This window comes from Perca fluviatilis, chromosome 16 (genome assembly GCF_010015445.1).
Source record: "Perca fluviatilis chromosome 16, GENO_Pfluv_1.0, whole genome shotgun sequence".
NCBI classification, from domain to species: domain Eukaryota; kingdom Metazoa; phylum Chordata; class Actinopteri; order Perciformes; family Percidae; genus Perca; species Perca fluviatilis.
In genome coordinates, this window is record NC_053127.1 from 21004405 (window position 1) to 21026471 (window position 22067).

The window sequence follows — 22067 nt, forward strand, 5'->3', positions numbered from 1 at the left end:
ATTTCATAAATGTACAGTATGAAATGTTGCATGTTATAAAAAGTCCAACACAAATCTTCATTAGCAGAGTGCCACTTCTTGCCATACCCAACAATAAAGTTAAAGTAACATACAGTGTAAATAGAAATACAAACACAATAGAAACCGGTCATCCAAAAAGACATTAAGGTGTAGTTTTACAACAATAAAATTGACAATCCAAAATAGACACATCACGAGAAACTACTACTTGCCAGGTGTATTTAAAAGTTTATTAAACTGAAACTCCTTTAAAATGATTACAGAGAGAGTAAGAAGAAATATATATATATATAAAGCACATGCATACAAAGGTACAAAACAAGTCTGATTGCCTCCAAACTCTCTGTAAATAGGATAATAAACATTATTATATGTAAAACAGATAGCAAGTGTCATGCATGCTAAGATAAATAAAAGGCTATAGGTAGTGTGTTGCATTATGAACAGTAAGTCACTCTAGGCCCATGGTACTTTAATTTAGAAAAGATTAGGTGACTAGGTTGCTCTCTATTTGGAGATGTTGTGAATGAAGACTTTACCTCTAAATACTGTATATAATCAAAAGGAAGCTGGTTAGAAGAAATGCTCTCACCAATAATGAACAGCTTCAAATTCAGATAAAATATAAAACGCACTGCAGAAACAACCCAGAGGATAAAAAAAATTATATACTTATCATATAGTTTAACTAAAAGCTGAGAATTAAAGAGCTCCCCTTATTGATGATTGCCTTCTGTATTACAGCACCAGATGGCACTTGCAGTTAGAACAAAATATATCAAGAACACAGCATCTGCAATTAGTATGTTTCTTTTCTGAGAAGGCACAACAGGGTCCTTTTACTCTATTGAGTGGTAGCAAACTGGTATCTTAATGTCACTGACTATTACAGGATTATTTATTTTACCAGTGATTATGCAGTTTTTAGTGTATTTACAACAAATACATTTTACGTCGCTGCTAATTATTTAACAAAATCATGCTGCTCTGCTAAAGATACTTGAATGTGTTTTTTTCTACTGTTCCAGGCATCTAATCCATACGTATCCATACAATATGAAAATGTATTAGCAGAATCTTAAAAGCTTACATAAAAGGGATTTGATTTTACTGTGTTTTGTGATATTCAACATTTTTACCCATTAATGGGTTAAAATGAAAGATTGCATTTGCTAGAGAATACTCAAAAAAGATTATTCTAATGTTGTACTGTATTAGTTCTAGTTTAGGAGCTAAAACTTAAAAACTTGGCAGAGACAGTTAATGGTTGTTTGTCTTTCTGTGGAAAAAAAAACAACCTATGATGCCACTGAATGAATAGATGCTTAAGGTGTGAACAAGGAAATTATTCGGAATGTATAAACCAATAGTGGGAAAAGTGAGACAAGTTAATAATTGAATATTTTTCTTTTATGTTTTGGGCCAGTGTAGGAGCTGCTCAGAACTAAAATCTCTGCTGCAGACAAAGGAGAGATAACGTCCAAGCCCTGATGGCAACTATGTGGCATCATTTCTTAAACAAGGGGTGCACATAATAATATTACAACTGTACAATATCATGCAATCCAATAAAACAAATCTCCAATAAATACTACCTTTGTGAAGCTTATATTCAATGCTGGAGTGGACAAAATGACTGGAACACTTGACAATAAAATGCAATCCAATACAAACAACAAAAATTATAACAGTATTAACAAAAACTGAATATTAGCAACTTCATGATTTTATAGCAGGGTTTTCCTGCAGGGTTTTAAGAGTGGTGGTAGGCTGGTTAATAAAATTAAGCCACTTTTATAAAATCCAACTCAAGAGAAAAAGAGCAGATAAGCTATTTCACACAGCAATGCCATATATCTAGTGTGGCTGTGGTTTTGGCCTTCATCTACTAAATAAATGTATCATGCCTTTCCTGGGGGAGACGCTGTATTGTGTTGGATTGCATTATACGAACATACGTTCAGTTACTGTAGACATCCTCTTTATATTCCAGCGTTCCTTTCTGTAAAGAGAGATCCTAAAAATACACTTTATTGTAGTTTTAGTGCACAAAGTTAAGACTAAGCCCTTTATTTCTCTAAATGTGAAGGCTTTGACCAAAGATAAAGAGTATCCTCCTTAACTTAATTCCGAAAAACCTCAAAGGTATTCCACACAGACTTGTAAGTGACTCCGATGAGGGTTATAATACTGTTTTTTGGCTTGTGTAACTATAAGTTTGAGAGTAAAAAATCTTGTTAGTGTTCTTCTGCTGGCTTACCACAAGGGTGCGTCCTCTCCCCCCTGATGTTTCTGTGTAGCAGTGGTAATGTGAGATTTGATTATTTCGAGCAGGGATTTTTGGTTTTATGTAACCAATGTAGTGTAAATCCAGATAAATTCTTTGATTCATCTCTTGCTCTCAGACCTGGCGCTTCTTAAGAACAACAGAGGTAGTAGCACCACATGTTGCTCTTTTATCCCACAAACTATATCAGGTTACCGAGGGCAATGTGGATATGATCGTTTGAGTAACTTTTATGTAATTAGAACGCATAATTTTTTACATTTATGTAACTGTGACATGCAGACTTCATTGACATTAAATTGTGTTTTTAAATGTTTGCCACAATTACGATTACCCAAATGGGGATAATAAAAGAAAGCTGTACTCTAAAATTAGCTGTGACTCACTTCACCAAAGACATGGAGAGCATCATCTGAAGTTGATGACTAAAAAGAAAGGAGTGTTTTAAAAATATGGATGCTCAGTCATGAATCTCTGTAAAACCAGGACAAAAAAGAGAACACCAGCAGCTTACCACCTTCTGTGAGAGTCAGGTTTTTCATTCCTCAGGGTGCGAGTAGTGTTAGGTATCCATCACACAGCAGTAGCATATTCTCTCAGTAATGTTGTTCTGTACCACTTTTGAAGCCAAAGATTCTTCAGAATTCTCTCAAGTCATGTTTGAAGATTTGATGTCAAACCCTATTTGGGGCAGTGGCTGGGTGTGTCTATAGCCAGGTGAGCAGGCTGTCTCTGTCCATATGCGACCCAGAGAGAACAGTCTCCATATCCATCAGAAGGTCTGAACTGAGACCCTCGGGGATGCAAGGCATTAGCTCCTCGCCCTCAGACATCGGGAGCACAGGCATCGACTCCTGTAGGGTCATTGAGGAGGTGTCGCCGGAATCACCTAGAATAAGTCAGAGAAGAATATAAAAATGACTGAACTGTTGAGAAGTAAATATGTCCAGTGAGCTGGGAGGAATTTGGATTGGCATTTTCTCAAAATCAGGGACTGACAAGAAATTATTTTTTCACTATGATTTATACCTTATAACTACTGGAAGGCCAGTGCAAAAGTCTAATTTTACAACCAATTTCTAAAGGAGTCCCCTTGTTCTAAGTTATAAGATAAATACATTAAAGTATGAGAGCTAAATAAACCAATATCATGGCATTATCACTGGGTTATAATTAATGTGTGCGCTGTTTATAGAGGGATGATCACTTTGTGTGCATGTTTGTGTGTGTACATGTATTACCAGTGTCCATGTGATCCACAGAGCTCAACATGTGGTCCGATGTGCGGGGTAAGCTGCTTACGCTCAGGCCACTGTCAGTGCTCTCGTTGCGAGAGTGAGCGCTGCACAAGAACACACACACACACACACACACACGTTAACATTCCTTTATATCTAACATCATCTGTTAAAAAACTGTAAAAAAAAAAACTCTGCATTAAACGGACGGTACACTTACAATAACAATAATTCTTAGTTTTCACTGGCACAGCTTTCTAACCGATTTTTTATGAAAACTGCTGGCAGCGAGATTGAAAGATATACTATTAGGGTAACAGTGTGAAAGTGTATATTCTTTAGATTACTTTTACTCAAGAAAAGTAGCTTTTCATTGATTATTTCTACACTGTGTTACTGTTTTTACTTTAAGTAAAGGTTATGAATAATGAATGACCACAGCTCTGTGACAATAAACACTACAATAAAACGAGATCTACAATACATGAAAATAATATTAAACATGAAGTCACCCATTAAGTGTGGGTTCGTGGTTCGAGGCTCTGATCCTGACATCCAGAGAAGGGACAAGTGTCTGTGTGTTCCTGTCATGGTCCATCCCACCGGGCATCTGGTTCCTTCCTCCTGCCTCCTTCAGCACAAACACACACACACATGCTTGTATAATGTCATGCAAAACTGTGTTTATATGAAACAAGGATTTAATGACTGTTAAATCTGAACTGAATATACAGCCTAATACAACTGGTATTACTGGTTGATAACAACCAGAAATGCCAGAGTTTTTGGGCGGCACATCCAAGTAGTTTTATTTAACCTCTGACCTGTGTGATTTGTTGAGGGAGGCCTTGTTTGCATCTGAGCCTTTCCTTTTCCTGCCTTTGCTGCAGTGCCAAGCCAAGGATGCCAGGGTTCATCTTCTGGGCTGGAACATAAAAAAAGAACATTTTGACAGTTAAGTAAATATTTCCACAAGTTTAAACATTTCAGCAATGACATATATGAGGGAAACTTGGCGATCTTTCTTATTTTAGTTGCCAAACAGCAACTTCTGATGGTGGACATTGGAACAAAATGCTTCTCATTGACAAACAAGAATTGTCAATTCAGGAGACACAAATTTGATAGTGTGCTACCTAGACGCGGGTCGACCCATGCGGTGGTCTTATTTATGTGATCGATGTAGTACACCTCTCCATCTGCAGTCACAGCCTTCTCCCAGCCTTCAGGCAGTGGACCTGAACAGCAGTGAAAGTACACAGTGAGAAGGCAAATGGTGGATGGAGTGCATGGAGTGTTGAGAGTAGAAAAGAAAAATTCTAGCCCACGTCCTTTAATATCTGTGTGGCTTCTAGTTTGTAGAGATTTTTTTTTAATAGAAGTGAATGTTAGTGGGTAAGTAGTGTAGTATATTGCGTAGAGTAAAACTTTACTAAACTATGCATCTTGCCTGAATGCAGTGGGTGAGACTGTAAAAACCACAGTAAATTAACATAAAGTATGCAATTCTGCTCTTTATAGAAAAAAAAAGGATTCAAAATGTTTTACTCTTAAAGGGTCCGTTCAGCCAAATTACAATTACAAAATTCAACAGCAACATCTCTTTACAGAACCACTGTCTCCATTCTTCTGGATAATCCACATATTATTTTTTTTAATTATTAATTACACATATTATGAAAGGTTTGCATTGGGACTATTTCTTGAGTAGAAGGAGCTTCAATGAAAACTGTTCACAGCGAGGCCTGTGGATTATCCAGAGTGACCGGAACATTGTTTCTGGAAAAACACTTTTTTTTTATTCAAACTTTTTGGCATTGATTTATTTGTGGCCTGCTGCATCTGAAAAACAAGGTTTCGGAACAGTGAGAGTAAACCAAGATAGTGAGGTTGCAGGCTTGAAACCAAAACAACGAGCTGAAAGATGCTAAACTGCTCGGTAGAGCTGAGGGGAACTGCAGAGTTGGATGACAACTTTCTGTAATATTGATTATAGCTGATTTAATGAAATTTGTCTTTAAACAATATTTAGGTGCCAATGTGTACATTTTAACAGTTTTTGGTTGCTGTAATCATTCCACCTGTTCATAATGGATATGATGAAATTCCTTCCTGATATGCCTCCAGTGTCCGTGAAAATCCACAGAAAAAGTACCCCCGGCAAAACAGCAATTGTTTCCTTGTTGAGCTGCAGTGGAGGAACAGTAACAATACTGTAGAATTTTGAACTAAAAAGACAGTAACTATGAAAGATATCCACATGTTTTGGCTAATTTGGATAGCTTACCCTTATCTTACCTTCAGATAAACGTTTGAATATGTTTTTGCAAAGAACTAGGACTGTGAATTTGTCCCTCATCACTTAAGTAAAGGATCTACTACTATCCAGTATGAGCAGGAGGAATTATTACAACAAGCAAAACCTGTTTCAATGTCCATATGGGCAACTGACTATTGTTTTAAGACAATGAAAAATTGTGAACCTATCATTTAAGATGCTGACCATGTGATTGCATCCTGACAGGCCAGGGACCTTTGTTTCATGTCATCCCCCATCTCTGTCTTCTCACATTTCTTTTCAGCTCTCTATTGTTTCTGTTTTATGAAAGCATAAATAAATAAAAAATACTGTTTTAAGAAAATGCTTTTTGTAAATTGGGTAAACCGACCCTTTAAAAAGTTTGAAACTAGTGGTATTTATTCAAAGACAACAATAGCTATGTAGCTATAAAGGCTGCATCTAAATAAGAAAAACACCTGTTTGAATAAACTGTTTGAATTGCTTTCGCCACAGCTTTTCTAAGAATTATGATTTCTCCCAATTTAGTGGGATGCTCTCATGTTTTACAGCTGTTTCCATCATTAGGGTGAGTATGAATGTGATAATTGCCACCAAAGTCACCAGAGCCATGGATGTAGAGACCAAAAGAAAAATCCTGAAGAAATCACACCCAGCAAAGACCTGGCCCACTGTTGATGGAGTTGAACTATGAAAAGCAGGTCTGTGCTTTTTAAACTGGCTGGTGAGAGGGGAGTAAAAGCAGAGTGATACCTGTCTCTGGATTGATGTTTTGTGGTTGTGTAGTGGGTGCTGGGTTGCTGAGAGAGTGGGCGTGGACCGGAGTGCCAGAGATGGGATGCTGAGCTGCAGCCGACTGAAGCTGCGAAAGTCGAGGATCGTGCCAAGTGGTTGTCTTATCCAGGTGACTGCAAACACACAACAAGTCTAAACATATCTTTATCGGTTAAACCACTGCAACCTGATGAATAAGAAGCTTCAGGCACGTTTTAACCTCAGACTTGCTTTACCTGTACTACCAGTAGTCTTTGACAGGAGTGTGAGCTGTCAGGCCATGTGCTCTCATGAATGAAACTGACTGAAACCACGCGGGTTGCAAAACTAGTTGGAACATTTTCTGTTTGCATGCAACTGATTACTTTGAGTCCTGGTTATATCTGCACTGCTACATGCCTTTTTTATCGTTTCCCTTCACTTTTAATTATATTCCTTCTTGAGCAAAATATTCAAGAAGGATATTTCTGTAATAGGACAGAAATCTAGTAAAAGTCTAAAGAAACTTCTCCCAGTGCATTTAAAATAGTATTAGTGCAGGAATGATTGGTTAATTAATCAGTTTAATGATCTAGATAACATTTTGATAATTTGAATTATCTTGAATCATCATTGTCATTCATCTAGTAAAAATGCAGACAACATGGTGATCTCAGCTTCTCAAATGTGAAGATTTGCAGCTTTAGATTTGAATATCCATTGAACCTCTTTGATTTCTGGACAATCAGCAAGAACTTGAAGACATTGCCTTGAGCTTTGGGAAACTGTGAGGAGTATTTCACACTATTTTCTGACCAACTAAAAATAATCAGTAGTTGCAGCTATAAACAGGTTGAGTGCCGATGTAGATGTTAGAACAAGGTGGGGCTGAATCTTTGGGTCTTTCTAAGTAGAAACCCTTCAAGTAACCTGCGGTGTGACAGATCAAACACATTGATAAACAGAAGTTAGATCTTACTTGAGGAAATAACGTTGGCCAGTAGGCGTTTTGGCCATTTCCCAACCGTGGGGGAGTGGCACGTCGTCAGGTATGATCGCTGCTACATCTGCTGCTTGAGTGGAGAGTGAGTTGACTGGGAGGGAGGCAGGGGAGGAATGGGCGCGGACGTGATGAGGAGTGAGGGAGCCGCACACACCTCCATCTGAACTGGCCTGACGAGAAACAAGCAGGGTTAACAACTCCCTTGACGAAACATAAACCAGCAGGAAGAAAAGGTTTAGATGGTAACCAGAGAGAGACAAGGTGCAAAAACAAAATGCAAAAACAAAATGCAAAAACATTGTGAGGAAAAACAGTAAAACTGGCAGCTTTACTTTAGATATGTTTTATTTATTTTTGTAAGTTTTCATTGTTTTATGAATTAATCAAATTTTTTTTTTAAGATTATTTTTTGGGGGCTTTTCACTTTAAAGTAAAGGTACTTTATTGTCACATACACATACATGTAGCGAAATTCATTCTCTGCATTTAACCCATCCCTCAAGGGAGCAGTGGGCAGCCAATCACAGCGCCGGGGTCCCGGCGCCTCCAGATCAAGGGCACTTGATCAAGGGCACTGACTGGAGAACCTAGTACATGTTTTAGATGGTGGGGGAAACCGGAGCAACCAGAGGAAACCCACACAAACATGGGGAGAACATGCAAACTCCACACAGAAAGGCCCCGGAACGACCTGGATTCAAACCCAGAACCTTCTTGCTGTGAGGCCACAGTGCTAACCATTGGGCCACCATGCTGCCTTTATTAGATAGTAACAGTGGATAGACAGGAAAGGGGGAGAGAGATGGGGAATGACACGCAGCAAAGGGCAGCAGGTCCGATTCGAACCTGCGCCGCTGCAAAGGACTCAGCCTACATGGGGCGCACGCTCTTACTGCCCCGAATTAATCAATTTTTATGCTAATTTATAAGAGTGGGTTTCTTGGGGAAAACTCTTTTTTGGAAACACCTTAAAATACAATAACTCTGTAATAAAAGCCATTTTGATGGACCTAAAAAAGTTCCGTTTTTGATGGGATTGAGAGACAGCAGTTGATTCAACTAAGTGCTTAGAATGTATGCGTATGATATGTGTTGAGTATATGAGGCAATATCTGGCATATTGGATAATTGCTGCCTAAACAGCTGGTGCATCGGTCAATAAAACAACAGTGTTTACTGTGGCAAGAAGGAAAGTCTTAGAAGTACAAAAACGACATGCCCAATTCAGGAAAACTGTATTAGAATATAGTGGTCAAAACTAAACCCTCACTCAAACATCCACAACATATTTTATAGTCTCAACAGAACCAGTGCCCAGAGAAATGTAAGACTATCTAGTAAAGCAGCCCTGCAGTTAATGGTACCTTTGTGGAACTTCTAATGTTCACTGATGACAGACAGATTAGGCCTGTAAATATCAATTGATTATTTTTTTTAAATTGGTTGTTCAGCCTATTAAATGTCATTAAATGTCCACCACAATTTCCCCAAGCCTAAGGCAGGTGACTTCTTCAAAGTGCTTGTTTTGTCTGATGAACTGTCAAAACTCAAAGACATTCAGGTGCTAAATCTCGATCATCTGCAACTGCAACTATTTTGATAATCAAATTATCGTTTTAGTCAGTTTTCAAGAAAATAAGCAATACTAGAAATTAGCTGGTTCCAGCTTCTCAAGTGCTTTTTATAGTCATACATGATAGTCAGTTGAATATATTTGGGTTTTAAACTGCTGGTCGAATAAAAGCAGACCTCCCCTTGGGCTGTGGGAAATTGTAATGGGCACTATTTTATAAACCCAACAAACAATCAAATAATCAAGAAAATAATCAGCAGATTTAGCAATAATGAAAACAATTGTTAGTTTCAGCCATAATGTAAATCTATTAATTCTCTCGATTCACTAATTGATCAATTTCAGGACTATTGGATTGTGTTGCTAATATTTTGTCCGTCTCAGGTAGGCTATAACGGAGGTGGACAAAATATTGATGGGACACCATCGTTCCTTATATTTATATATTTTATCGCAACACCATATCCTAACTAGGCCTACTGTCACAGCAGGTAGTATTGGATTGTATTACAGAGGATTTATTTTATTCTGGTCACTCTGTATTGCAGGGCTACTGCAGTTTGTGGTGAGTGGTCACGCGAGTGTTTGCTCGGTAAACCAGCATGCAGTTAGCAGCAGTTATTAGTACTTGTCTGGAGTGGCCTCGGGAATCCGGCTGCCTGAAGAAGGAGTCCGGCAGTTTCCTCATCCTCATGGGCAGAGAGGGTGGCTGTCTGGCCGACTTGCTGGGGTTCATCACGGCGCTAAAGAGGGCCTCCAGCTCCGTCTGCGAGTCCCCGCGGACGTGCACGATCTGCTGCCCGGCCGGAGGCGCGCCGCGATGCGCGTCCATGTCGCCAAAGTTTGGTGTCGAAACAAATCTGTCGAAAAATTCAATCGCACAAACAAACAGAGAATAAACGCCAGGCCCGTTAATACTAGATGTGTCTGGGTGCTGGAGTTATGATCGGATTTGTTTACACTTTTAACCCCCCCCTCCACCCACCCACCCTCCCCACCCCATTTGAACTTTTGTGTCCTTGTCTGTCTGTTTCAAACTGTAACATCTCGGAAGTTAATCAGCTATGAAAAGAAACTCAATCATCGGGTAAAGAAATCGAATTAGCGCCATTTAAAGCAGAGATCGCTGACAAAAAAACAATCTCAGCAGCGTACAACACGTTACATGCCTCCCACATACCTTCAAGCAGCCAGACCGTTCCCCTCTCTCTCTCTCTCTCTCTCTCTCTCTCTCTCTCTCTCTCTCTCTCTCTCTCCGTATTCCTGCAGGGAAAAAATAAATTGGAGAAATCACTCTCAAAAACTCTCAGACGGCCACTGATTTCCGATGCAAACTTTGACCTAAAAGCCTCATCAAGTAAAAAAAACAAAGCACATATATGTGAAAGTAGTTGGAGAAAAGTGATTTCAGCGAGACCTCCAAACTTTTTCACATCCACTGTTGAGTCCAGATTCATGTGATGAGTGCTGAGGGGCGGGGTTGCAGGGTTTAAAGCTGCCGCAGTTGCAGGGAAAAATATTTTTACCCTGAGCAGACATAAACCATCAACACAAGGCTTAGAAAACAAGTTATTTATTGTTGTCTTATTTCCAGCTCCAACTGCAGCAAACAAGTCACTGTCAGCCCTGAAAATGCACGGAAATTAGTCAACTATAGTCTTTGGCCATGCTTTAATTCCTCTCTGTGCAGTTTCCAGTTAGTGCGGTTTTCTCCTGCTGGAGGAAAGAGGCAGAGGTCCAAGTGTAGACAGAGGTGACAAGAGACAACCAAAGATGATATGAGAGGAGAAATGAGACTGTAATGTTTCGGGTCCGGTTTTGGGGGGTTGGGGAGGGGAGTTTGGGAAGTTGCACTGAGAAAACATCCGCCCCTGATGAGGCCAACCCAGCCGGAGCCTGCAGCCGCAGCCACAGCGTCCTGCCCTCTAGTGGAAAACATGCACACAGTGAGCCGGAGCTCAGCTGGCCAACAGATTGAATTCAAGAAAAAATGTCTGTCTGTGCTGGTGTTATTATCTACTGTGCATGCAATAACTCTTTCAGTTATTATTATAATCCACCAGATTTAATATAAGATAAAGTGAACATGGAGAGTCTAAAAAAATGCCTTTTAAAAATATTAATGGATTTTTATTCAGACAATAAAAAATTAAATATTTTACTTGTAGCTACATACGGTATACACTAGGCCACTTTTTACTCAATGGATAAAGAGATTAACTAAAATGAATTGTGAATAACTAAGTCATTTATTTGTCTAAATAATTGGTGAAATTTGTCATTTTTAAAGGGAAATAGCCTTTCATTATTGGTATCTTTATATTAGCGGGAATCTGTATAGCTATTCATCTCCTCTTTTTTTTTTTTTTTACCAGCAGCAGATTCCAGATTTATTTTATAAGAGTAAAACTATGTTTTTGAGTCTCAACTCTCATTTTTATTCAAGATATTTATTTTCTTCTATATAACAAATTGCATTTGATAATTGTACTAACCTCACTACAACAGTGCTTTTTGCATACACCAATATATTACAGACTATAGCTAAATAAATGTATGAGGACTGCCTCATTAAACAGGCATGTTTTTAATGTCCAGTCGTCATCAATGTGACAATATGTAGAGGAGACTGAGGATGGTTGTAACACTTTTTGTCTCAGCACCTATAACTTCCTGAAGTTTTGTGTTCAAGCTCTAATTTTGACACAAAGTACCCCTACTTGTCTAATAGAAATAGCAATGTTCTCAACATCGCAGAATTACTGTAATATATTGATGTCAAATAGGGAGTTCCATTGTTACAGCCTGGCCCACCAGGGTAAGTTGTAACACAACCTGGAGAAATAAGAATGAAGAATTAAAAATGCGATGAGACCACACCATAACTTTGCCAAGTGGTTCGCAAACTAAAGAAAAAATTCACTGCTGACTTTTAAATCACTTTAAGAATGACTGTAATCCACAATAATAAACTGTTGCTAATACTTTAAAAACTTTAGAAGAACTTTCTTCTAGAACATTTGCACTTTGTGTACATCTTTGTTATTAGGGGTAAGTTCTAACACTTTTTAAAAATGTGTTACAACCATCCTCATCCCTCAGCCATTGTTTAGCTAGCTGTAGCAGCATTGTGATTAGAAATTAGCATAGATTAAATACCCCACATTTTACCTAAGAGACTATTCTCTTATTCAATACAAGTTACATAATTTTAACATCAATAGTATCAGTGCTAATCAAAATACAGACTTAGTCCAACAAATTATTTCCTGAAAAACTGTGTTTTGGCTGTGAAAATCTGCACACCTCTTTACACAGTGAAGACATTTCACATGCAAGGTCAGGAAGCAAGTGGTCATATATGAAATTGATCTCATGACTCTAATCTCCTCCCTTCTTAGCAGCACATCACCGCAACCCTCATCCACCTTTACTGGCTCCCAATTAAGTCCTGCATCAAATATAAAATCCTCCTTCTCACCTACAAATCCCTCCATGCTCTGGCTCCACTGTATCTCCTCCATAAATACACCCCACCCTGAAACCTGTGGTCCTTAGACGCTGACCTGCTCATTCCCCACACCAGACTCTGTACCTTTGGAGACAGAGCCTTTAGTGTTGCAGCCCCATCCCTCTGGAACACCCTCCCTGTAGATATTTGAAATGTTACATCCCTGGACATTTAAAAAAAGAAAACTCCTGAAACACCACTTGTTTACCACAGCCTACAACCTCCCTTAATATAGCCACTGTAATTCTGTAAAGTGTCCTTGGGTTTCATGAAAGGCGCTATATCAAATTATTATTATTATTATTATTAGAGAAAGTAGTGCTAATACAACCATCCCTTTATTACAACCATCCCTGGACTCCCCTACTATTTGTATCAAAATTAACTGTTGTTTATGTGTATGGAGAATTCAGATGCACCATGGGCAACAGGCAAAAGGTCAACATAAGAATATTTGTAATGTAATACAAACTAAAGCGCAGCAGATGGCACTGTCATGCCTTAACACATGCAACACATTTTGTTTTTCATTACTTTCAAAATGATTCACAAAAACAATGCAACTGCAGTTTTACTGCAGTGGAGGAGAAGCAGATGTTGTGGAGGAGATGTAACTATTTCTCTGGTCTTGTGATAATATCTCTGCAGGATTTCTTTTGTTGTTTTTCTACAAACAAAATCATATCCCCTCTGTGTTTTAATCAGAGCCCTTATCTGGTGCCTATTCACACCCCAAACAAAGCAGCTAGAATGGACATTTGGTCTAATTTAACAAACAAATAATTTCATACTCAAGTATTAATTTAGAAGCTTGGGACTGAACTCCGGAGAGTAATGTCGAAATCAATACAAATGATGTACATAGTTATTTGCATATAGAGCGGGGAAGAGAGATCCAATCACAAGTCACGCATTTGGAGACACATTCCACTGTCAGGTGTAAACACACATGCTTAGAGCTGTCCACTTGAGTTAGGATCACTCAGATCGGATTATATTACCAGGTCAAAACAGACCCTTTGGTTTTTGTACTGATTACAAAAAACAAGATATAACTAATAACTAGTGAGCTTTAGGGGTGATGGAAGGTAGATTTGGTTAGCTTAGGACATTGCTGTTTCCCCCTGCTTCTAGTCTTTATGCTAAGCTAACTGTCTCCCACCACTAGCTTTATATTAAGCATATGGACATTAGAGTTGTATCAATCATCTCAGAAGAAAGTGAACAAGTGAATTTCTCAACATGTCATTTCTTTCAACTATAAAACTGTTTTTTAATGTATCATACATTTACAAGGACACATAAAGAGTCTATGATAAAGAGAGGCCAAACAGTCGTTTGATATTATGTATCATTCACATGCATATACTGCTTTACAATGCTCATGTAACATAGGACAGATGTGGGGGCCCCGAGGCTGCAGCACCAGGCTTTTCACATTCCTCTCACTGACCATGGCTGTAAACTCATACAGGTTCAGAACAACAGCAAAGCTTTTCTTTGGCTCTCACAGCAAAGATTTTCAGGGAAGCGACAGGCTGGCCGGCCGGCTCCAGCTGGACCCTGACTGGAATGTGATGTTGCTCTTTTCAGTTGCATTACTTCTTAACTGCCCAGTTAACAGAAGTAATTGGTCTGGTCCTCTGGGAGGCTGTTTTTAGATGTATGAGTCAGTGGTCAGAGAGAGAGAGAAGAGGGGGGAAATATGATCACAAGAGGCTCAGACACCCTTCCTTCACTGCACCCTACCTTCAGCTCCTATGCAAAGACACAAGCAGAGAGAAAGTGTTCCTACATTAAAACAAGCTGCCCATTTCCCTTTCCCCACATCTGTTTCTCATGCTAGTGGCAGGATATAACCTGTAAAATAGCAATGCCTGGTAATAAACACACTGAGGGGGAAGGTAATCACTCTTTACCACAAATCTGGAATCAGCACATTCAGTTACTTGTCAGAAACATATCCAGACTTTTATCACCATCCCATTTACAAATTTGACCTGCTCTTACAGGGGATGTTGTCATGGGAATTTACAAGAAGAAATGGGAGTGACTGATGGAGGTGGAGAGAGGGAGGTAGTCAGATAGGAAGCAGGGAGAAGTTTGATAACTGGAGGGAATGCAGACAAGACTTGGTAGAAATAGGGACATGTGAGGGAAAAGAGCAGACTCAGTGGAAAAATAAAGCATAAATGAAGGAGTGGCTGCTTGTGACGGAATTCAGGAAATAATCACAGTCAGACGACACACACATAATGTGGACAGCAACTGTCCTGCTGCTGCTTGTGCCTCATCTGCTTTCCTCCACAGTATGTATGCTATGCTTGTCAAAATATTTTCAACTTTAGTCAGTCATCAGGAATTATTGTATTATTGTTTGATCATAAATTGCTTCAATAAATGCTAATGCAATCAAGGAGATCAAGGGGTTTAGAGTTAGGCACCATAGATAGATCATGAATCATGAATTTTCTTTCTTTTATTAGTTATTTTAACATTAGAATAGCCATCAAAATAGTGTGTGTGTGTGAGTGTTTGTTTGTGTGTGTATGTGTGTGTGTGTGTGCAAAAATGTTTTATAAAGACATTACTGTCAATAAGTCCTAAAATCTTGTTCTGAGTACCTGTTTCTTCAAACAAGAAAGAATAGTTGATCGACTAGGATTATGAAATGTTGATTTTAGAAAATTCTTTGTTGTTTTGCGTGGAGATAGCAGGTGTTTATTTTTATAAAACTTTCAGGACTTAATTGAAGCTTAATTGTTATCCAATTCTCTGTACGATTTTCGGTCGCCTACTACTTCTGCATACAAAAACCATTCAAATATCAAAAGGTTCAGCTCTTTAGGGACATTTGGGCCTGTATTCAACTTTTCACCACCATTTATACTTTTTAAAATATTAAGCTTTTTTCTTTTTACATTGTAAGTCAATGGAGTAATCTTTAAATCCTCTTCAGGCTATTTCCACTAAATGCTACTCCTCTCACCTACTTTCACCTACAGATGTCATTCAAACTTTAAACTATTCACAAAACCTTCAGCTATTAGAAAATGATTCAGCTTTTTGATATATTTTACAGTTTTTGTGTTATCACCAATTTACCAGTCTGCTCTGGCCCTTTTTTTGTGGAGTTTGCATGTTCTTCCAGACTTTCTATAACATGCTATACTATCACTGTTTTTCGACATACTATGAATATTTTTGACATACTATACTATGACTTTTTTATGACTTTTTCCAACATACTATACTATCACTTTACCCCTTTTTAGACATACTATATCACTTTTTTTAATCACTTTTTTTGATATACTATATGTTGACTTTTTTATGATTTCTTTCGACATACTATACTATGACTTTTTTATCACTTTTTTTCGACATACTATACCATGAATTTTTAATTACTTTATCAACATACTATACTATGACTTGTTTTTTACATACTATACTATTACCTTTTTCGACATACTATACTATGACTTTTTTTATCACTTTTTTCGACATACTATACCATGGATTTTTAATTACTTTATCAACATACTATACTATTACTTTTTTCAACATAATATTCTTTGTATCGCTTTTTTTCGACATACTTTACCATCACTTTTTTCAACATACTATACTATCACGTTTTTATCACTTTTTTCAACACAATATACTATTACTTTTTTATCACTTTTTTCGATATACTAGTCTATGACTGTTTTCCACATGAGTTATTTGGTTTAATGGTGGCTAGCACCAGAAAGTAGGCACTGCAGACCTTCACCTAGGTTCGATTCCCAGACGGGCTGGCCCTTTTTTGTGGAGTTTGCATGTTCTTCCAGACTTCTTTGACATACTATACCTTGACTTTTTCATTACTTTTTTGACATACTATAATATGTCTTTTTTATCGCTTTTTTTCGACTGTACATTACAATAACTTTTTCATCACTTTTTCGACATACCATACTATGACAATTTTTGACATATTATACTATGACTTTTTTATCACTTTTTTTTTGACATACTATACTTTGACTTTTTTATTACTTTTTTCAACATACTGTACTAGGACCAGGGACGGGCACAGACATTTGGAGGGGCTATTGCTCTGATCTAGAAAAATGGCAACCCCCGGTACAGCTCAAAGCGTCAAAGGAGAGGCCTCCTGTTGGGGACCTTATCAAAATTATTATGTTATCTTTGTCCTTATTTACTCTCTCTGTCTCCTCAATTCCTGTCTCTTTGTCCTCAATTCCTGATTCTGTCTGTGTCCTTTCTTCATACTCTGAATCTGCACTGCAGATCATGATGATCAAGGCACAATCTTTCTCCTTATCACACAATAAAGGTATGTGCAAGCTCAGCAGAGACTTCGAAGATGGAGCTGTCTCCAAAAGAAACCTTATAATATAATTCTGAATAAGTTCTATAACCTTCAAATTAAGAATACTATTATCCACAGCATCTGCCTTTCTCCTTATCACACTTTTACTGACATGGACCTATTATTATCATTTTTTTCGACATACCATACTGTAACTTTTTAATGACTTTTTTCGACATACCATACTATGTATGTGAAGGCACAGTGGCTCAGTGTTAAGCACGGCTCCAACTAGCACCAGCATGTATCCACTTCAAGACGCTGTGTCTATCCCAGGCTAGTTACACAAAACAGATTTATACCTGTGGATTTTAACTCTCACTGTAGTTCTCTCTTGATTGCCAGGACACAGGAAAGAGCAGTGACTTTAACCAATCAGAAACAGTCAATGAGGACTTTTCTGATGCTTCTGTCAAAGGCCAGAAACTTCCTGGAGGGGCCAAAGGTCGGGACACATGCTCCATCCCGTGTGACATCACTGTCAAGCTGCTACGAGATGAGAAACATTCAATCTGTGGTAAAATGTCTTTCTCTTTCCTTGTGTTATTGTTACATCTATCATCATTATCTGTTGTTCAGAATGTGTGTGTGTGTGTGTGTGTGTGTGTGTGTGTGTGTGTGTGTGTGTATGTGTGTGTGTGTGTGTGTGCGTGCGTGTGTGTGTGTGTGTGTGTCCTATATATAGGCCAGTTACAGCAGTCTCTGTTGGCATTTGGACGCAACACCCGTAAGCTGATTCGGGATGTGATGGAGGAGCAGCAGAGAGCCCTGGACATCCTTAGCAGTCAGGTAAAGTGGCATCTTTTTTTTCTCTCTTAAAGTTTCTAAGCGTTTGATTGGCTGGCTGCATGTACAGTAGTGTCACATTTGCAGGTCACAGAGCTGATGACCAAAGTACAGACGCTCAGCTCCGAAGTTCAGAGAAGCAACACTGAGATGTACTCCATCAAACCTGTGCAATCCCATGGTAACTCACACACAAACACGTGCGATGTCACAATATACAAGTCCCATAATGCAATCAATAGTATTGCTTTGTTAGATCCTTCCTGCTCGGTAAACGGCCAGGTCTTTCAAATTCCACACCTCCAGTTTTGTAACACATTCTCATGATGAGTACACTGATCTTGATGTGTAAAAAGGTTTTTTCATGACAACATGACAAGGTGTTATTGAGATTAAACTGGTCTTATAGAAGTAGGAGAAAATTCTCTACCAATAAAGGAACATTTCAGTTTTCATTATATATGAATGATTAAATCACCAAATACATGGTTTCCACTGGTCAATAATGTTAAATGTGTTACAGAAATACAGACTACATCCTTAGGTATGCATCCATTAGTGAACAATCATTTTCTTTGTGATGACAGAAGAGAGTATGTTTGCTTTAATTAGGACAAGACTGCAGCGATATCAAGGACAATCTTTTGTCAGTCGTCCCCAAGATCCCCAGTGGTATTTACATTGTCCACCCAGAGAATACAGACTCTTCATTTGAGGTAGATGTACACTAATACTAATACTGTAAGTCATTCACCATCTGTCACTCAATAATCACTCACCACTCAAAACACCTGTGCTGCAGGTTTTCTGTGAAATGGATTACATGGGAGGCGGATGGACGGTGATGCAACGGAGGACTGATGGACTAACTGACTTCAAACGACCCTGGGCTGATTATGTTGATGGCTTTGGAAACCTTGCAGGTTGTATGAAATTACTTTAGAAACTGACAGAAGCATGTTTCCTGTTTTAAAGCTTTAATACCAACATAAAGAGGAGGCTGAAGTGTTTGGAACAACAGCTACGTATACCAGGTGTGCCAGCTGACTGCTCAAGAACATCAGTTAAAAATGCAGACCAAGTTGACTGTTTGTAAGATGCACATTAAAACATACACTACATGGCGAATAGTATTACCAATTTGTGATTGTTGAACAGTCTTCTTCTAAAAAGACTTTCGACAAGATTTTGGAACCTGACTGAAAAGGTTAGTTCCCATTCATCCACAAGATGAATTAGTAATGTTCGGTGTTAAGCTCAGAGTTGGTGTTCCAGACAGTTCATAGATTTTACATATAGTTGAGGTCAGACCTCTGTGCAGGCCAGTTAAGTTCTTCCACACCAAACTGGGAAAACTGTGTCTTTATAGACCTGGTTTTGTGCACAGGGGCATTGTCATGAGCCTTCCCCAAACTGTATGCTGTAACATTAACTTTTCCATTAGCACAGTGCTTTGATCGGTTATTTCATTATTGTTGAGCATGATTGTTTTACTTTTCATGAACTTGCTGCATGTTAAGACCAACTCCTCAGAAAGTTTTATAATGCCAGTAACATGTTTCAACTTCTTATATAATGTGAAATTATATAAATGTTTTTCAACCGTGAAGTGTCTAGCTTGTTATATATCTTGCAAAAAAAAATTATTTAGGGAATTCTTATGCAATGTACAGCTGTCTTACTTTGAACAAAGACTGCAAATGTTAGAAATTAATTTTGCATTTGCCAATGATGACTGCACATTCTCTCTTTTTGATGTGTGTGTGTGTGTGGTGTGTGTGTGTGTGTGTGTGTGTGTGTGTGTGCATGCATGCGTGTGTGTGTGTGTGTGTGTGTGTGTGTGTGTGTGTGTGAGTAGGAGAACACTGGTTGGGTTTGAGGAAGGTATTTCATATAGTAAACCAGAAAGATACTCGGTTCCAACTTCACATTGCTCTGGTGTCCCATGATGACGTCACCTCTTATGCATCATATGATGATTTCCACCTGGACAGTGAAACCCAGTTCTTCAGTATACACCTGGGCAGATATGCAGGCAGCGCAGGTGAGACTTAAAAATTACAACAAGTAAGGGACAAATGTTGCTTTTTCTTTCCACAAACTCAAAATAATGATCCATGCACTGTGTATATGTTCACACTCAACATGTGCACATCTGTATGCCGGTGTGCATTTCTGTTTTTGAACAGGTGATGCGTTCCGTGGCTACGACCAGGATCAGAACCAGGACACGGCTCCATTCAGCGCCTCAGACGTGGACAACGACGGCTGTAATCCTTCCTGCTCCATCGACAACCGCACGGTGGAGAGCTGCAGCATTCAGCACAACCAGACAGGATGGTGGTTCAACCAGTGCGGCCTGGCAAACCTTAACGGCTCTCCCGAAGATGAAGAGCAGAACCAGGGACAGAGGACACACATCCTGTGGGACACCTGGAGACAGAATGGAGTCCCTCATGTCATCAAATCCGTCACGATGAAGGTCAGGAGGATTGCAACCAATAATTGACAGAGAGGAGGAGGTTGAGGAGGAGAAGCAGAGGGAGAGGGGAAGAAAACACATATTGTAAAAGTTGCACTGCATCTTTGTACAACCTGAAGTTTTAATAAAACAGGATGAAGGATGAAAGGATGTCTTATTTTCATTCTTTCACCTCATAGTAACCAATTACCTGTTCTGAAAATATCCCTTTAAGGTGATTTTGCGTTGACTTTTGAGAATAAATATACCTGGAATTATAATGCAAACAACACAACAACACCAACGTAATCAGAAGAGTAGAAAACAATGTACACTAAATCAATTAACAATCTCTTTAACACAGTCTAAAATATTATTGTAAATTATTATAATAAATACTTTTTATATATGATGCATATACACCAGAAGCTTCTGTCGTGTTCTTGAAGGAGTTGAGGAAAAACAAGACAAACAATAAAAATGAGTAAAATTTTCTTTTAAGGCACCCTTTATAAAATGTTGTTAAGTTGTAACTGATGGCTTTATTAATGGTTAATAAATAATTTACTACTGCTGTATTGATCACGTATTAATAAGAACAACTTTTGGGTTGCCAAGTTATGTTTTATAAGTCACAAGTCTCCAGGTGAATGATTTATTACCCCTTAATAAAACCACAAGTTACAGCTTACAAACCCTAAAAAGGGTGGCTTATTAGAAAGTGGTACCAAAAACTGTATATATGTGTTTATGTAATTGTGTCTATTCCAAGAATGACGTTAGAAGTCAACATACCAATCCTTGAGAGTTGAAAACCCAGAGGAAGTGATTCTTTTGATGCTAAAGGCCTTATCCTCTGAGGTCTCATCTAAACCAAAAGTCCTCGTTAGAGTGGGAAGGCCATCACTTTTATCAAAGCAGGAGAAACCCCAGCTCAGTGCAGGCACACCCCAATTTCTTGTTAACAAATCATAGAGGGTACGTATGAAAAGCAGAAACTCTGAATGCATCAGCAATCTTTGTTAAAAGGAGACTGGCAGCAGCAGGTGAAATTGACACTCCTGAACTACCAACCCTTTCCAGTAGGCGGTGCTGTGAATCTCTCTTAACAAAAAGTGTGTTACCTTTTCTTACTGAAATGCACCTTAGGAGTCATATTTGACTTCTCTGCTTCAGTTGTCATCTCCACAGGTTGGATTGGATTCCACAGATGTGTAGCTTTTACTTTTTATTTATTTATCAAAGAACCAGATCTTTTCTAACACAGTTGTTCATCTTTTGTACTGATGATTCAACCAGGAGAGTGTTATGTCCATTCAAGCTTTAAAGTGCTCCAACCGTCACAAGCCTCATTTATCAAGCATTACCTCCTCTCCAGGTAAACATTGGACATATTGTGACTGTAATGAACACTGCAGCCCCAAGGAACGCTAGCACGATATCAAACAAAGGGGGTAAGCGAGCATCCGGAAAGCGTACCTCCTATGGGGAGATTCTAAGGCTAACAAGCCATCACCTGCCGCTAACATTCCATTGACTGCCATTCATTTTGGCGTCACTTTGAAAGCGAATAACTTTATATCTGAAGTGTTTAAAGACTCTATTTGTCCATTATTTATTTTTAAAGAAACACAACAATGTATAAAAGGCTACATTACCTTGTATCTCACGTTTTGGCCCCGTAGCAGTTTTTGTAAAAATAGGCTAACGATTGTGTCATAACCACACGACTTTATGTCGCACAGTAGACAAAT

At 38.6% G+C, this 22067-nt stretch overlaps 2 protein-coding genes across 4 annotated transcripts; one reads left to right on the plus strand and one right to left on the minus strand.

Moving 5' to 3' along the window:
• Positions 1-229: 229 nt before the first annotated feature.
• Positions 230-10746, minus strand: LOC120544403 (transcriptional coactivator YAP1-like). Of its 3 annotated transcripts, XM_039778105.1 has the most exons (9): positions 10355-10746; positions 9803-10034; positions 7578-7771; positions 6599-6753; positions 4683-4784; positions 4371-4471; positions 4059-4177; positions 3550-3650; positions 230-3197 (listed from the first exon to the last, which is right to left on the minus strand). In XM_039778105.1, the coding sequence occupies exons 2-9, from the start codon at positions 10004-10006 to the stop codon at positions 3016-3018; spliced, it is 1158 nt and encodes a 385-aa protein (XP_039634039.1). In that variant the 5' UTR covers positions 10007-10034; positions 10355-10746; the 3' UTR covers positions 230-3015. The 3 variants fall into 3 exon arrangements, with proteins under 3 accessions (XP_039634039.1, XP_039634041.1, XP_039634040.1); XM_039778107.1 differs by lacking the exon at positions 4683-4784 and having other exon boundaries at positions 10355-10730; XM_039778106.1 differs by lacking the exon at positions 10355-10746 and having other exon boundaries at positions 9803-10135.
• A 4029-nt stretch (positions 10747-14775) lies between these two features.
• angptl5 (angiopoietin-like 5) lies at positions 14776-20481 on the plus strand. The gene is made up of 8 exons (XM_039826432.1): positions 14776-14994; positions 17412-17583; positions 17752-17855; positions 17940-18033; positions 18465-18568; positions 18655-18775; positions 19711-19896; positions 20042-20481. Exons 1-8 carry the CDS (start codon positions 14941-14943, stop codon positions 20359-20361), a joined length of 1155 nt encoding a protein of 384 aa, XP_039682366.1. The 5' UTR covers positions 14776-14940; the 3' UTR covers positions 20362-20481.
• The last annotated feature ends 1586 nt before the right edge of the window (positions 20482-22067 follow it).

Bases quoted from the DNA above. Each gene is read 5' to 3' on its own strand.
- angptl5 (XM_039826432.1), top strand. From the start codon at position 14,941: ATGTGGACAGCAACTGTCCTGCTGCTGCTTGTGCCTCATCTGCTTTCC. The intron at 18,776-19,710 runs GTTGTATGAAAT...GTGTGTGAGTAG, and splicing joins TGGCTTTGGAAACCTTGCAG to GAGAACACTGGTTGGGTTTG. The intron at 19,897-20,041 runs GTGAGACTTAAA...GTTTTTGAACAG, and splicing joins CAGATATGCAGGCAGCGCAG to GTGATGCGTTCCGTGGCTAC.
- LOC120544403 (XM_039778105.1), bottom strand. From the start codon at position 10,006: ATGGACGCGCATCGCGGCGCGCCTCCGGCCGGGCAGCAGATCGTGCAC. The intron at 4,785-6,598 runs GTATCACTCTGC...ACTGCTGTTCAG, and splicing joins AAACATCAATCCAGAGACAG to GTCCACTGCCTGAAGGCTGG. The intron at 4,472-4,682 runs GTAGCACACTAT...TTTATGTTCCAG, and splicing joins ATGGGTCGACCCGCGTCTAG to CCCAGAAGATGAACCCTGGC.